Consider the following 14,307-nt stretch of genomic DNA (forward strand, 5'->3'; position numbering starts at 1 on the left):
TCCAGATCTTGGCACAGGTCAAGCATGTTGAAGAACAATGTTCAAATAATTAAAGAGAATAATCTAAGTCCCATGTGAAAATAAAGGATGGATAATTTATCGTTGAGGAAGAAGATAATAGACAACTAATGACATTCACAAAACTACTAAGTCTATAACCCATAATAGTCTATCTCAAGTTGCATTGGCCAGCTTGTCTTGATATTTCTCTATAATTTTCCCTGCAATGTGGCCACATGGGACTCTCGCAATTTTCTTCATTAATTTCAGAAAATTGAAATTAGAAGAAAAATATAATCAGAATATCCACCTATAAATACCCACTCATTTTATCATTTCCAAACACCAAGCACACAGCATTTTCACTGTATTAGTCACATTCAATCAATAGTTGAGAGTGCTAATTAACACTGACAAAATGGCTAAGTTTGCTGCATCCTCCATTGCCCTTCTTCTCACTTTGAACATTCTCTTTTTCACTATGGTTAGTTCCACTGATGTCCCATGCCCACCACCCCCACACCCCAAGCCCCACCCTACCCCCAAACCCCACCCCAAGCCTACCCCTACCCCCTCTACCCCATCCACCCCATCAACCCCATCATCTAAGGGTAAGTGCCCTAAGGACACACTTAAGCTAAAAGTGTGTGCCAACTTGTTGAATGACTTGGTGCACCTTGTTATTGGAAGTAGCCCAGCCAAGACTGAATGTTGCTCTCTAATTCAAGGACTTGCTGATGTTGATGCTGCTGTTTGCCTTTGCACTGCCATTAAAGCTAATGTGTTGGGAATTAACCTAAATGTCCCTCTTTCCCTCAGTTTGTTGCTCAACAACTGTGGAAAGTATGCCCCCAAGAACTTCCAATGCGCATAAGCTGCTGTTTTCTTTATTTTCCTTGTTTATTTAGAAGCTTTTCATTTGTCTTTCTTCAGCAAGTTTGGTATTTTATGCTTATGATTGTATCCGAATTTTATTATTAATAAAATGACATCTTATAAAGATTCATAATATTGTTAGGTGGTTGTCTTGTTAAGTCATTTATCGTCATTCAAGGTTTGCTTTCATTTATCAGCTTCCGCGTGACACCTAATTATTTTGATATCACATATTTGAGATTCGAAAATTGGCTGACAAATTAGTTTCTCATTTAAAAGCTGGTTTTTACATGATATTTTTAGGCCGGTCGACTAAAAACTAATTACAGTCGCTAGTCAAATAAACAAAATATATATATATATATATATATATATATATATATATATATATATCACAGATTCAGTTATATTGATTTGGGGGTGACTAGATTGTGTAAAATTCTCTTTTAAATAGAAATCCCAGTAACAGATTTGTATTTTTCTGTCCCCATGCATCTTGTACGAACCAAGAATCGCCTAGAGAAAGAAAAAACAAAAGTTGAAAGAAGCTTCATGCAGCAACTGTAGCTGCTAGCTTCTTTCTTCAGGCTTCAGTAGTTGCGTCTGTTGTCAAAAATTGTACGTAGTTAGTTTGCTCAACCAGTTCCATTTTATATATCTAGACTAGAAAACGTTCGATTTAATTTTCATCAGTTCTAGAGTTGTTTTATAGTACTGTTTACCCGTAAAACGGTCCAGTTGAATTTATACGTGGTTTATAAACAAGTGAATTAATTTGATCCTAAAATAATAGACAAATTAGATGAAAATGTGATACTTAACCTTGAGATTTGGATAGAATGTGGCGTATCTTTTCAAGAAAATTTGTGTCTTTTACAATGGTAATGGAGCTCACTATTTATAGCTGGATCTAAGGAACAAGGTCCGGGGATCAAACCCCTCTTTAATGTCAATTATGAGGGTCATTGAAGAATGTGTAACAGCGGGCATGAATGCCATATCTTTTTGTAACGAGCAGTATACTAAATGCTGTAGAATATTCTTCATAAATACTACCTGGTGGCAAGCATTTATTTTATCTTTATGAGTATCATTCTCTCACATAATAGACGAGATCGTTGCCTTCGATTTCAGCCATCATCTATCTTCGTCTCCACGTGTCACTTTCTTATGTGATCATTTAATATAACATATTTTACCCTATACATATACATTTTTAATTACTCACTGGATTCTGATAGATATCTTGAATTGTTGCGCTAAGTAAAAAAAAAGGAAAGGAAAGAAGGATATGTTCAAAGTAAGGGGAAAATCAATATTACACTTGAAATTAATTATGTGGCTGACATAGCAAGACACATGGATCAATAGAAAAGTGACAGTTGACGAACAATACTTAAAGAGATGCGAGTCTTAATAAGTACGAGCAAAGCGTCTAGAAGACAAGAAGAAACGGTCACTCGGGTCTCTTCATACACCGATGGAATGAATCAAGACAACAAAAAGTACAGATTCGCTAATCTTCAATTAATGAGCATGAATGATCAGAAATATTACAGAATCCTCACGAAACAGTTACGATTGCCAATTATAACATTTTATTAATGTCATTAAATTCTCATAATGACTCGATTATGAGAGGAAAAAGACGTTGTACTTAAAAATAGCTATAAAAGGAAGAGAAATGGCATTTGTATGGACACGTTCTAATTACTATTGGAATATACTTGTTTATTTTGCTTTATTGCTTTGCTATTTTTCATTCTAATTTTCCTTTTTCATTGCAAAAACATTCTTTTATTTGATTATCAATAGCCCGAGTACTTCATAAAATAAGTTTTGACAGAAATTCTTATTTTCTGGTTAAATAGTAACATTTCTCTGTTGTGGGAATGGCCAGGTGATTCGTGGAAAGAATTAGACTGCAATATTAAGGAAGTTCTAGCTTCAATTAAGTGTTGGTACAAAATGTTTAAAACATATATAGGTATTCTGAAAAACTTTCTCGATCTCAAACATTTACATGTCACGTCTAAATGTCCGATCATCATAATATTGGTGAGACCTAGAAGAGGAAATATACTTAGAAATAGATGGACACTGGAATTCCAAACTAGGGGTATACAAAATTCGATAAAAGTTTGAATTGTCGAATCGAAATCAAACCAAAATGGACGGCGTACGGAAATTGCAAAAAGGAAAATTCGCAAATTTAGGGTGTGTTTGGTATTAGGGAAAAATGTTTTTATGGAAAATGAGTGATTTTATCACTTATTTTTCCTTATTTGGTTGGTGAGTAAAAAGAATTTTCCGAAAAATATTTTCTAGTATTTGATTAGTGTTATAAATAGAATTCTATTTAAGGTGAATGTCTATATTTTAGAGAGATATTAGGGTTTGTTACTTGGTGGCTAAGTAACTTTTTCCCTATAAATAGAGGGGTTGTATTCCATTGTAAATCACTCCAAGATCAATAAAAATTCTCTCTCCCTACTTTTCTCTGCAATATTCTTCTTCTTCTTCTTCTTTTATTGTTTTATAACACGTTATCAGCACGAGACTGTAACCAATTGAGTAGAAGCTTTGAGATTGAGCATAATGATTGTCAATTATTCTATGAACTTCCTTCATGATTAAATTCTGGATTTAAGGCAAGTATTTTATCTTATTTTTCTCTTTTAAATTCTATAATTTGATTTTAAATACAAACGAAGACAATAAACTTTGATTATAACTCTAACAGAGTTTGAAAGAAATTATAACCACCCAAAGTGGTAAAATTTCTATGTCTTGCCATGATCAAAGTCATGTATGATCGTGAGCACAAGAAGTGAAAACCCGCCCCGTTGAATTTGCTCCATTCTCATTCCCTTAAGAGAATATAATAGCAATATGTGATAAGTCTGAAGGAAGACAAAACTATTGCCATGAAGGTATCAATGGATGTGCACGTGGCAATAGACGAAATTATAATTGTCATCATTGTGGTAATGAGAATAATAAGAGTTCTCAAAATAATCCTTCACTCTGTGAAAGTAATATTTGTCATCGATTTGACATGAGATTTTATAAAGCACATATAGATGATTATGGTCCATTCATGATGTGAATGTGACAACATCTGATTTATGAATACATATTCATTCTTAGAAGAATATGAACGTGCTAGTGGTAGTGAATATACCACACGCACCTCTAAAAGGAGGTCTGAGATGATATTAAAAATAATGTCATTATTATGGCATGAATGGTCATTGGTCACGTACCTATTGCATGCCAAAATATTTTGGTAATGTGATTATTAAAAAATAACATTAATGCAAGAAACATATCTTGCATATAATTTTGACCATAACCATAATGGTATAATTTTCTCTTTAAAAGAGATATTCACCATATGGATGTTGATGAATATGTGGTACTACAAAATTAATTGAGAACTCTGCAAGAGCCAATTATACTATTTTGGAGAAACATAATTGATTACCAATAAGGTATTGTGTTGTAATAAGTATCAAAGAAATTTATTCATTTTCCAAAGTATACGCAAAAGCGGTTGATTATATTGAGACTATAAATAAAAGAAAGATTTAATATCTTCTATTACTACAACTTGTAGCGGGATAATATGTATGTGAAAAACTACCCGCTTTATTCTCCAGTTTGTACCACACAAATAAAATAATACCAGATTAAACTGAATGTTTATTGATATAAAACCCATATCATAATAAACTTGGAGTTTATTGATATTCAGTTGGCATGGCTGGTTTAGTCATATTAATTTAAGTATGATGTGCAAAATATAAAAGAGAATTCACATGGGTAAATATTAAAGAACTACAAAGTTCTTTATGAATTCTCTTACGTTGTTTGTTCTCATTAATTAATTGTCACGACCCCAGTTTTCCCTGCGTGAACTATTGTGACGGTACCTAGTCTCTACGACTAGGTAAGCTTTGCAGAAACGGGAAAACAACAGACAAAAACTAATAAAAACTGCTGGTAAACATAATGAAAATGTATAAGATGCCGCTCGGCATATACAAATACACACTCTTAACTGAAAAAATCTCCCAAAATCCGGAATCTCATGAAATCACAAGCTAAGGATACTACATAGTGCTCTAACTCTAGAATGTCTAAATCAAAGTAAATACAGAAGGACTATAACTACAAGAGAGAATGAAGGGGGACTCCTCGGTCTGCGGACGCAACAGATATACCTCAAAGTCTCTGAAGAATCGCCTCACCTCAAGGATGGTAGGGCTGAGCCGAAGAACCTGGATCTGCACATGAAAAACATACGCATGAAGGGCATGAGTACACCACATCGGTATTTAGTAAGTGTCAAGCCTAATCTCGATCGGGTAGTGACGAGGAAGGTCAGGGCCCTACTGGTTATATATATATATATATATATATATATATATATATATATATATATATATATATATATATATATATATGACAGGGTAAGCAGTATGAAGTAAAACAGTATGATTAAAGTACTAACAGTCGATAAAGAATTAAAGACACAGAAAGGATATACCTCAGTACACAGAAATAGCAACAGGGGAATCTATCGGAATATCGTCTCATAGTCCCAAATGTAAATGTGCAGGGGGATCTACCGGAATACCAATCCGTAGTCCCAAAGTAAATATCCAGTATAGGGGAATCTACCGGGTGCTGTCCCGTAGTCCCAAACGTAAATGTGCATTAGTCCCAAAGAAAATATCTAGTACAGGGGGATCTACCGGGTGCTGTCCCGTAGTTCCAAACGTAAATGTGCAGGGGGACCTACCGGAATACCAATTCGTAGTCCCAAAGTAAATATCCAGTATAGGAGGATCTACCGGGTGTTGTCCCGTAGTCCCAAATATAAATATGCAGGGGGATCTACCCGAATACCGATCCGTAGTCCCAAAGCAAACACACAACAATCTCAGAAGAATTTACGGTTTTATTCTAGAATTAAGCAGGAAATTCTACTCTAATATGCTGCACAAAGTACAAATAGGCAATTAAAGCAGGTAAGACAATTAAATCACATAAACATGATTTTCCTAAGCTAAACAGGAGTTTTCAATTACAAGTATTGCTTAATCACAAGAAAAATACAGATATTTACGTAATGAAAATGAGTTTTTCAATAATTAGCACGTGTACGCACTCGTCACCTCACGTACATGACACTCATATAACAACAGTACCAAATCCTAAGGGGAGTTTCCCCACACAAGGTTAGGCAAGCCACTTACCTCGAACGAGCTCAATCAACTCGAAATCACGTTCTTGTCACGAGTACTCGACTCCAAATGGCTCAAATCAATTGCATAATATAAATATAACTTCAAGTAACTAATTCTACTAATTAATTCGAAGCTAACACGCGAAATTAAGAAAATTGCCCAAAAAGTCCCCCGGACCCACATCTCAGAATCAGGTAAAAGTTACGGATTATGAACCCCTATTCACTCACGCATTCACTCGTACCAAAATTACTCCAATCCGATACCAAAATCTACCCCAAAATTAGGCCTAAGAACTTTTCCAAGTTTCCCCCCAATTTCTCACCCCAAATCCGAAATTAGATGATGAATTCACGTTTAAATTAATGGGTTATAAGCCAAAAGGATTTAGGAATCATTACCCAATTGATATATCTGAAAACCCCTCAAAATCTCGTTCAAATCCGAGCTCCCAAACTCTAGTTCTTATAAAAATAGCTGAACCCTCGATTTTGAAACTTTATAATCTACGCAGGTAATTCCTTCTTCCCGATCGCGAGTCCATTATCGCAAACGCGATGCACAAAAATCACTGGCCAGTATTTCCTCTTTCGCGAATGCGAGGGTCCACTCGCAAATGCGTAGCTTACACTGGCGGACCCTACGTGAACGTGAGGACCATGTCGCGAGCGCAAAGACCAAATAGCCCACACCTTCGCGAACGCGGGGCATCATCGCGAATGCGAAGCATGATTTAGCTTCTTCACCCAGATGCTCTACGCGAACGCGAGAACCCTCCCGCGAACACGATGAAGGTTTTCTCTGCAACACAACAACAGAAAACCTGCAACTTCTATAAGTCCAAAAATGACCCGTTGAGCATCCAAAACACACCCAAGGCCCCCGGGACCTCAACCAAACATGACAACAAATCCTAAACCATCATACGAACTTATTCCAACCCTCGAATCACATTAAAAAATGCTAAAACCACAAAGTACTCTCCAATCCAAGCCTTATGAACTAGAAATCTCAAGAATCCTACATCCGATGATAAAACCAACCAAACCAAGTCCGATTGACCCCAAATTTTGCATACAAGTCACATTCAACAATACGGAGATACTCCAACTCTCGAAATCGGATTCCGGCCTTGATATCAAAATTTCATTATCGAACCGGAAACTTCAAAAATTCAACTTTCGGTATTTCAAACCTAAATAAGCTACGGACCTCCAAAACACAATCCAAACATGCTCCTAAACCCGAAATTACCCTACGAAGCTAACAGAACTGTCGAAATTACATTTCGAGCCCGTCTTCATACTGCTCCGACTACGGTTCAAATTCTAAAACTTAAACTCTCTTTTAGAGACTAAGTGTCCCAAAACACTCCGAAACTCAAAACAAATCATCCCGACAAATCAAATAGTAGAAACAAGCACAAGGAAAGTAGTTAATAGGGGATCAGAGCGTTAATTCTTAAAACGATCGGTCGGGTTGTTACATCCTCCCCCTCTTAAAATATTCGTTCATCCTCGAACGAGCATAGAGATATACCTGAAGTGGTGAAAAGATGAGGGTAACAACTGCGCATATCCTGCTCGGTCTCCCAGGTCGCCTCCCCAACCGCCTGACCCCGCCACTGAACCTTCACTGATGTAATGTTCTTTGACCTCAGCTTCCGAACCTGCTTGTCCAATATTTCTACTGGCTCCTCAACATAATATAGATCTTTGTCCAACTGGACTGAACTGAAATCCAACACGTGTGATGGATCGCCGTGATACTTTCGGAGCATCAAAACATGAAATAGCGGATGAACTCCAGTCAAGCTGGGAGGTAAGGCAAGTTCATATGCAACCTTCCCAACACGTCTTAGTATCTCAAAATGACAAATAAACCTCAGACTCAACTTCCTTTTCTTCCCAAATCTCATAACGCCCTTCATAGGCGAAACCGGAAGCAGAACCCACTCTCCAACCATATAGGAAACATCACGAACCTTCCGGTCTGTGTAACTCTTCAGTCTGGACTGGGCTGTACAGAGTCTATACTGAATCACCTTAACCTTCTCCAAAGCATCCTAAACCAAGTCTGTGCCCAATAATCTAGCCTCACCCGACTCAAACCAACCCATCGGGGATCTACACCGCCTACCATACAAGGCCTCATATGGTGCCATCTGAATGCTGGACTGATAGCTGTTGTTGTAGGCAAAATCTGCCAGTGGCAAGAACTGATCCCAAGAACCTCCAAACTCCATCACACACGCACGGAGCATATCCTCAAGAATCTAATTAGTGCGCTCGGACTTTCCGTCTATCTGGGGGTGAAATGATGTGCTCAACTCCACCCAAGTACCTAACTCATGCTATATGGCCCTCCAAAACTGTGATGTGAAATGAGTACCTCTGTCTGAAATGATGGAAATTGGAATACCATGCAGACGAAAAATCTCCCGGATATAAATCTCCGCCAATCGCACCGAAGAATAGGTAGTACACACAGGAATGAAGTACACTGACTTGGTCAGCGAATCCAGAATCACCCAAATAGCATCGAACTTTCTCAAAGTCCGTGGGAGCCCAACTACGAAGTCCATGGTGATCCGCTCCCGCTTTCACTCCGGAATCTCTATCTGCTGAAGCGACCCACCCGGTCTCTGGTGCTTCTACTTCACCTGCTAACAATTGAGGAACCAAGCTACAAACCCGACTATATCGTTCTTCATCCACCTCCACCAATAGTGTTGCCTCAAATCCTGGTACATCTTCGCGGCAACCGGATGGATGGAATACCGCGAACTATGGGCCTCCTCTAGAATCAACTCCCGAAGCCCATCAACATTGGGTATACATACCCGACCCTGCATCCTCAATACCTCGTCATCACTAATAGTCACATCTCTGGCATCACCGTGCAGAACCTTGTCCTTGAGGACGAGCAAATGAGGGTCATCATACTGATGCTCCCTGATACGATCAAATAAGGAAGACCGAGAGACCACGCAAGCTAGAACCCGACTGGACTCCGAAAGATCCAATATCACAAACTGGCTGGCTAAGGCTTGAACATCCATCGTCATGGGCCTCTTCACTGCTAGTAAATAAGCCAAATTCTCCAAAATCTCCGCCCGACGACTCAAATCATCGGCCACCACATTGGCCTTGCCCGGGTAATACAAGATAGTGATATCATAGTCCTTCAGCAACTCTAACCACCTCCTCTGGCGCAAATTAAGATCCTTTTTCTTGAACAGGTGCTACAAACTCTGGTAATCAGTATAGATCTCACAAGGAACACTGTACAAATAATGATGCCAGATCTTCAATGCGTGGACAATAGTAGCTAACTCGAGATCATGGACAAGATAATTCTTCTCATGTACCTTCAACTGTCTGGACGCGTAGGCAATCACCCTACCGTCCTGCATTAATACCTCTCCAAGGCCAATCCTTGAGGCATCACAATAGACAGTATAAGTCCCCAAACATGTAGGCAATATCAGAACTGGGGATGTAGTCAAAGCTGTCTTGAGCTTCTAGAAGCTTGCCTCACACTCTTCTATCCATTGGAATGGAGCACCCTTCTGGGTCAGCCTGGTCATAGGTACTGCAATAGATGAAAATCCCTCAACGAATCGATGGTAATAACTTGCCAATCTAAGAGAACTACAGATCTCTCTAGCTGAGGATGGTCTAGGCCAACCCTGCACTGCTTCCACTTTCTTCGGATCTACTTGTATCCCCTCACTTGACACCACATGACCCAAGAATGCCACGGGATCCAACCAAAACTCACATTTCGAGAACTTTGCATGTAACTTCTTTTTCCTCAAAGTCTAAAGCACTGTCCTCAGGTGCTGCTTATAATCCTCCCGACTTCGGGAGTATACCCGAATATCATCAACAAAGACAATGACGAACGAGTTAAGATATGGCCAGAACACACTGTGCATCAAATGCATGAAGGCTGCTGGGGCATTAGTTAGCCCAAACAACATAACAAGGAACTCGTAATGACCATACCGAGTCCTCAAAGCAGTCTTCGGGATATTTGACTCCCAAATCTTTAATTGATGGTAACCTGAATGTAATTCAATCTTAGAAAACACTCGTTCACCCTGTAACTGGTCAAACAGATCATCAATACGAGGCAAAGGACACTCCTGCTGCCCTAGCTGCTCTGCCCTTACCACGACCACGGCCGCGTCCTCGGCCTCTGGTGGCCACGGCTGGTGGTACTGGTGGTCGTCCATCCTGACCGGTAGCGCGTGTCCTCACCATCTGTGAGAGAATAGAACAACAAAATTTTAGTACTCGGACCAGCAAATTCACACGACAAGAATTTCAAGAATATGAAGTTTTCCTAAAGGTTTTGCAGCCTCTCGAGGATAAATACAGACGTCTCCGTATTGATCCGTGAGACTCTACTAAACCTGCCCATGACTCGTGAGACCTATGTAACCTAGGCTCTGATACCAACTTGTCACGACCCTAAACCCGGACCCGGTCATGATGGCGCCTCTCGTGAAGACAAGGCTAGCCGACACTTCCCATTCTCCAATTTATTAACAATTACGCATTTAGAAACAGTCTAAACATGAATAAATAAACCAAAGTTTAAGCAAATGCTAGTATAATATGCGGAATACAACCCAAACACAGCCCGATACCGGGGTGTCACTAGTCATGAGCATCTATAAAACCTAATACACGTCTGAAAAGTCTACAAGCCATTACAAATGTCTGATAAGAGATAGAAATGATAAAGAGGGAGAAACACGGAACTGCGGACGCCAAATAACTACCTCATGGACTCCGATATCTACCGTAAGCTCTCAACTCGCACTGGCAGGATCAGCAATGCCTGAATCTACACACGGAGTGCAGGGAGTAAAGTGAGTACTCCAACTCAGTGAGTAACAAATGTAAATAAAGACTGAAAGCAAGAAATCACGTGAAGCACAAAGCATTCTATAATGAAGCAGTAAAACCATTTAAAAATCAGTGAATTAGTGGAAGATAAGCAAAAATCCTTTATATCAAATGTAATTTCATGAAAAGCCTTTTTCAACAATTAAGCAGGTAATGGACAGTTAATTAAGAAAATAAACACATAAAGGTTAGACCTTCGGGCACAGTATCCACAATTCCGCCCCTCGGGCAACATCTCAGAACAATACCAGCCCCTCGGGCAATTACATAGGACAGTACCAGCCCCTCGGGCTCAATCTCACATCACAATGGGTACCCGCACTCACTGGGGGTGTACATACTCCTGGAGGGGTCCCTTATGGCCCAAACGTAATATCAAGCCACCTCGTGGCATCATCACTAAGACCTCGACCTCATATTAATCAAGCCACCTCGTGGCGTACATATCTCAGGCCCTCGGCCTCATAATTAGTATCAAATGTTCCCTCACAACATAGGCCCTCGGCCTTACTCAGTCAAAATCCTCACAAGCAACTCAGGCAATACTAAAACATGATTTTCAACCCAAAATATCATTTAAAGATCATGTAAGTGTTAAAATAGAGTAAATATGGCTGAGTACGAAAAATAGTAAAATATGACATGACTGAGTTCAAGTATGAATTCAAAACAGTGAGGAAATACCAGTATAAATCCCCGAAGAGTTTAAATAGTTGGAACAAGGCCCAAATATGGCATTCAGCCCAAATCATGATGATAGCAAATAGATTTCAGTCAAATACGCGGTAAAATAGTAATTCAGGACGGACTAAGTCACAATCCCCAATAGTGCACGACCCCACGCTCGTCATCAAGCGTGTGTGTCACCTCAATATAGCTCAACGATGTGCAAGTCCGGGATTTCATACCCTCTGAACATCATTTACAATCATTACTCACCTCGAACCGGTCAAATCTCTAGCTCACGATGCCTTTGCCCCTCGAATCGGCCTCCACTCGCGTCGAATCTATTCAAAATCAGAATGAGGACGTCAAAATATGCTACGGGAACAAAGTCCAAGCGAAAATAATTAATTTATAACATAAATCCCGAAATTACCAAAACTCGGCCCCTGGCCCACATCTCGGAATTCGATAATTTTTACATCAATATATTCCTTATATCCCTATTAGTTCACACATATCAAAAGTTCTGAAATCCGACCTCAAATGGTCCTTCAAATTCTCAATCAAAGGTCTAAATTTGCAAGCCCTAGTTCTTCAATTTTTGGCTAAATTTCCATGATTATTTAGGTGGAATTCACAAGTCCAAGAATCTTACCTCCAAGTGATTCCCATTGAATCCCTCTTCAATCCCCTTCAAAAAGATCTAAAAATGACCAACAATGGAAAAAATAAACCCCAAAATCGCGGACAAGATGAGTACTTAAACATTCTGTCGAGGCCTAAATTTCCTTCTTTGCGAACGCGGTCAAGGCCTCACGTTCGCGAAGCACAAAAATTCCGTGGACCAAAATTCTTCTTCGCGATCGTAAACACCCCATCGCGAACACGATGCTTTACCCAGACAGACCTTCGTGAACACGCTCCCTCGCCCGCGAACGCGATGACCAAAATATCTCAAAACCCAGCTGGCCAATTTCTTCTATGCGAACGCGGAGCAGACCTCGCGAACGCGATGCATCATTTCCCAGCCGTTCGCGAACTCCATCACGAACATGAAGGCCAATGTCTCAGCCTACTCCAGCTAACCCTTTTCCATCGCGGCTCACCTCTCGCGAACGCGAAGAGCATTTGTCTGCAACACTGAGCAACAGATTTTTGGAAATTCTAAACTTCATGAAATGGTTCGATTGACCACCCGAAACTCACCCGAGGCTCCCGGGACCTCAACCAAACATGCAAACATATCCCATAACCTCATTCAAACTTGTTCCAACCTTCGAAACGCTCAAAAAAACATCGAAACACCAAATTCGCATCGGATTCAAGCCTAAGAATTCCAAAATCTTCTAAATTACGCTTTTGATAAAAAATCCAACTAACCCACGTCTGAATGACCTGAAAATTTGCACACATATCCCAAATGACACAACAGAGCTTCTGCAACTCTCGGAATTCCATTCCGACCCCTATATCAAAATCTTGCCTACCAACCGGAAATCGCCAAAATATCAACTTCGCCAATTCAATCCTAAATCTACTCCAAACCTCCAAAACTCAATCCGATCGTGCTCCTAAGTCCCAAATCACCTCCCGAAGCTAACCAAACCATCGAAATTTACATCCGATCCCTCTAACACATAAGTCAACATCTGGTTGACTTTTTCAACTTAAGCTTCCTCAAAAGAGACTAAGTGTCTCAAACCTTACCAAAATCATTCTAGATTCGATCCGACCAACCCGATACCACATAACACAGATAAACAAAGCATACAGAAGAAGAAATGGGGGAAAACGGAGCAGTAACTCATGAGACGACTGGACAGGTCGTCACATCCTCCCCAACTTAAACAAATGTTTGTCCTCGAACGAGTCAAGAAACATACCTGAAGCCTCAAACATGTGAGGATATCTGCTCCGCACCTCCCGCTCGGTCTCCCAGCCTCTATGGGCCGACCTCTCCACTATACTTTCACTGAACCTATATCCTTTGACCTCAACTTTCAAACCTGATGACCCAAAATAGCTATTGGCTCCATATCATAAGTCAAATCATCATCCAACTGAACCGTGCTGAAATCCAAAACATGAGATGGATCCCCAATATACTTCCGGAGCATAGAAACAGGGAATATCGGATGCACACTTGATAAGCTGGGTGGCAAAGCAAGCTCATAAGCCACCTCCCCAATCCTCCAAAGCACCTCAAAAAGCCCAATGAGTCGAGGACTCAATTTCCCTTTCTTCCCAAATCTCATAACACCCTTCATGGGTGAAACCTTCAATAGAACCTTCTCGCCAACCATGTAGGACACATCTCGAACCTTCCTATCAACATAGCTCCTTTGCCTCGACTGCGCTGTACGAAGCCTATCTTGAATCACCTTCACCTTTTCTAAGGCATCTTGTACCAAGTCTGTTCCCAATAGCCTAGCCTCACCAGGATCGAACCAACCAACTGGATATTTATACCACCTCCCATACAAAGCCTCATATGGAGCCATCTGAATACTCGACTGGTAGTTATTGTTATAGGCAAACTCTACGAGCGGTAGAATTTGATCCCATAACCCTCTGAAATTAATGACACAAGC

The 14,307-nt window shown here is 40.0% G+C and overlaps 1 protein-coding gene across 1 annotated transcript; it reads left to right on the forward strand.

Annotated features, from left to right (window-relative positions):
• Nucleotides 1–418: 418 nt before the first annotated feature.
• On the forward strand, nucleotides 419–874 carry LOC142162035 (14 kDa proline-rich protein DC2.15-like). Its single transcript, XM_075218337.1, has one exon. It carries the CDS (start codon nucleotides 419–421, stop codon nucleotides 872–874), a length of 456 nt encoding a protein of 151 aa, XP_075074438.1.
• Nucleotides 875–14,307: the final 13,433 nt, after the last annotated feature.

This window comes from Nicotiana tabacum, chromosome 1 (genome assembly GCF_000715075.1).
Source record: "Nicotiana tabacum cultivar K326 chromosome 1, ASM71507v2, whole genome shotgun sequence".
Lineage (NCBI taxonomy): Eukaryota > Viridiplantae > Streptophyta > Magnoliopsida > Solanales > Solanaceae > Nicotiana > Nicotiana tabacum.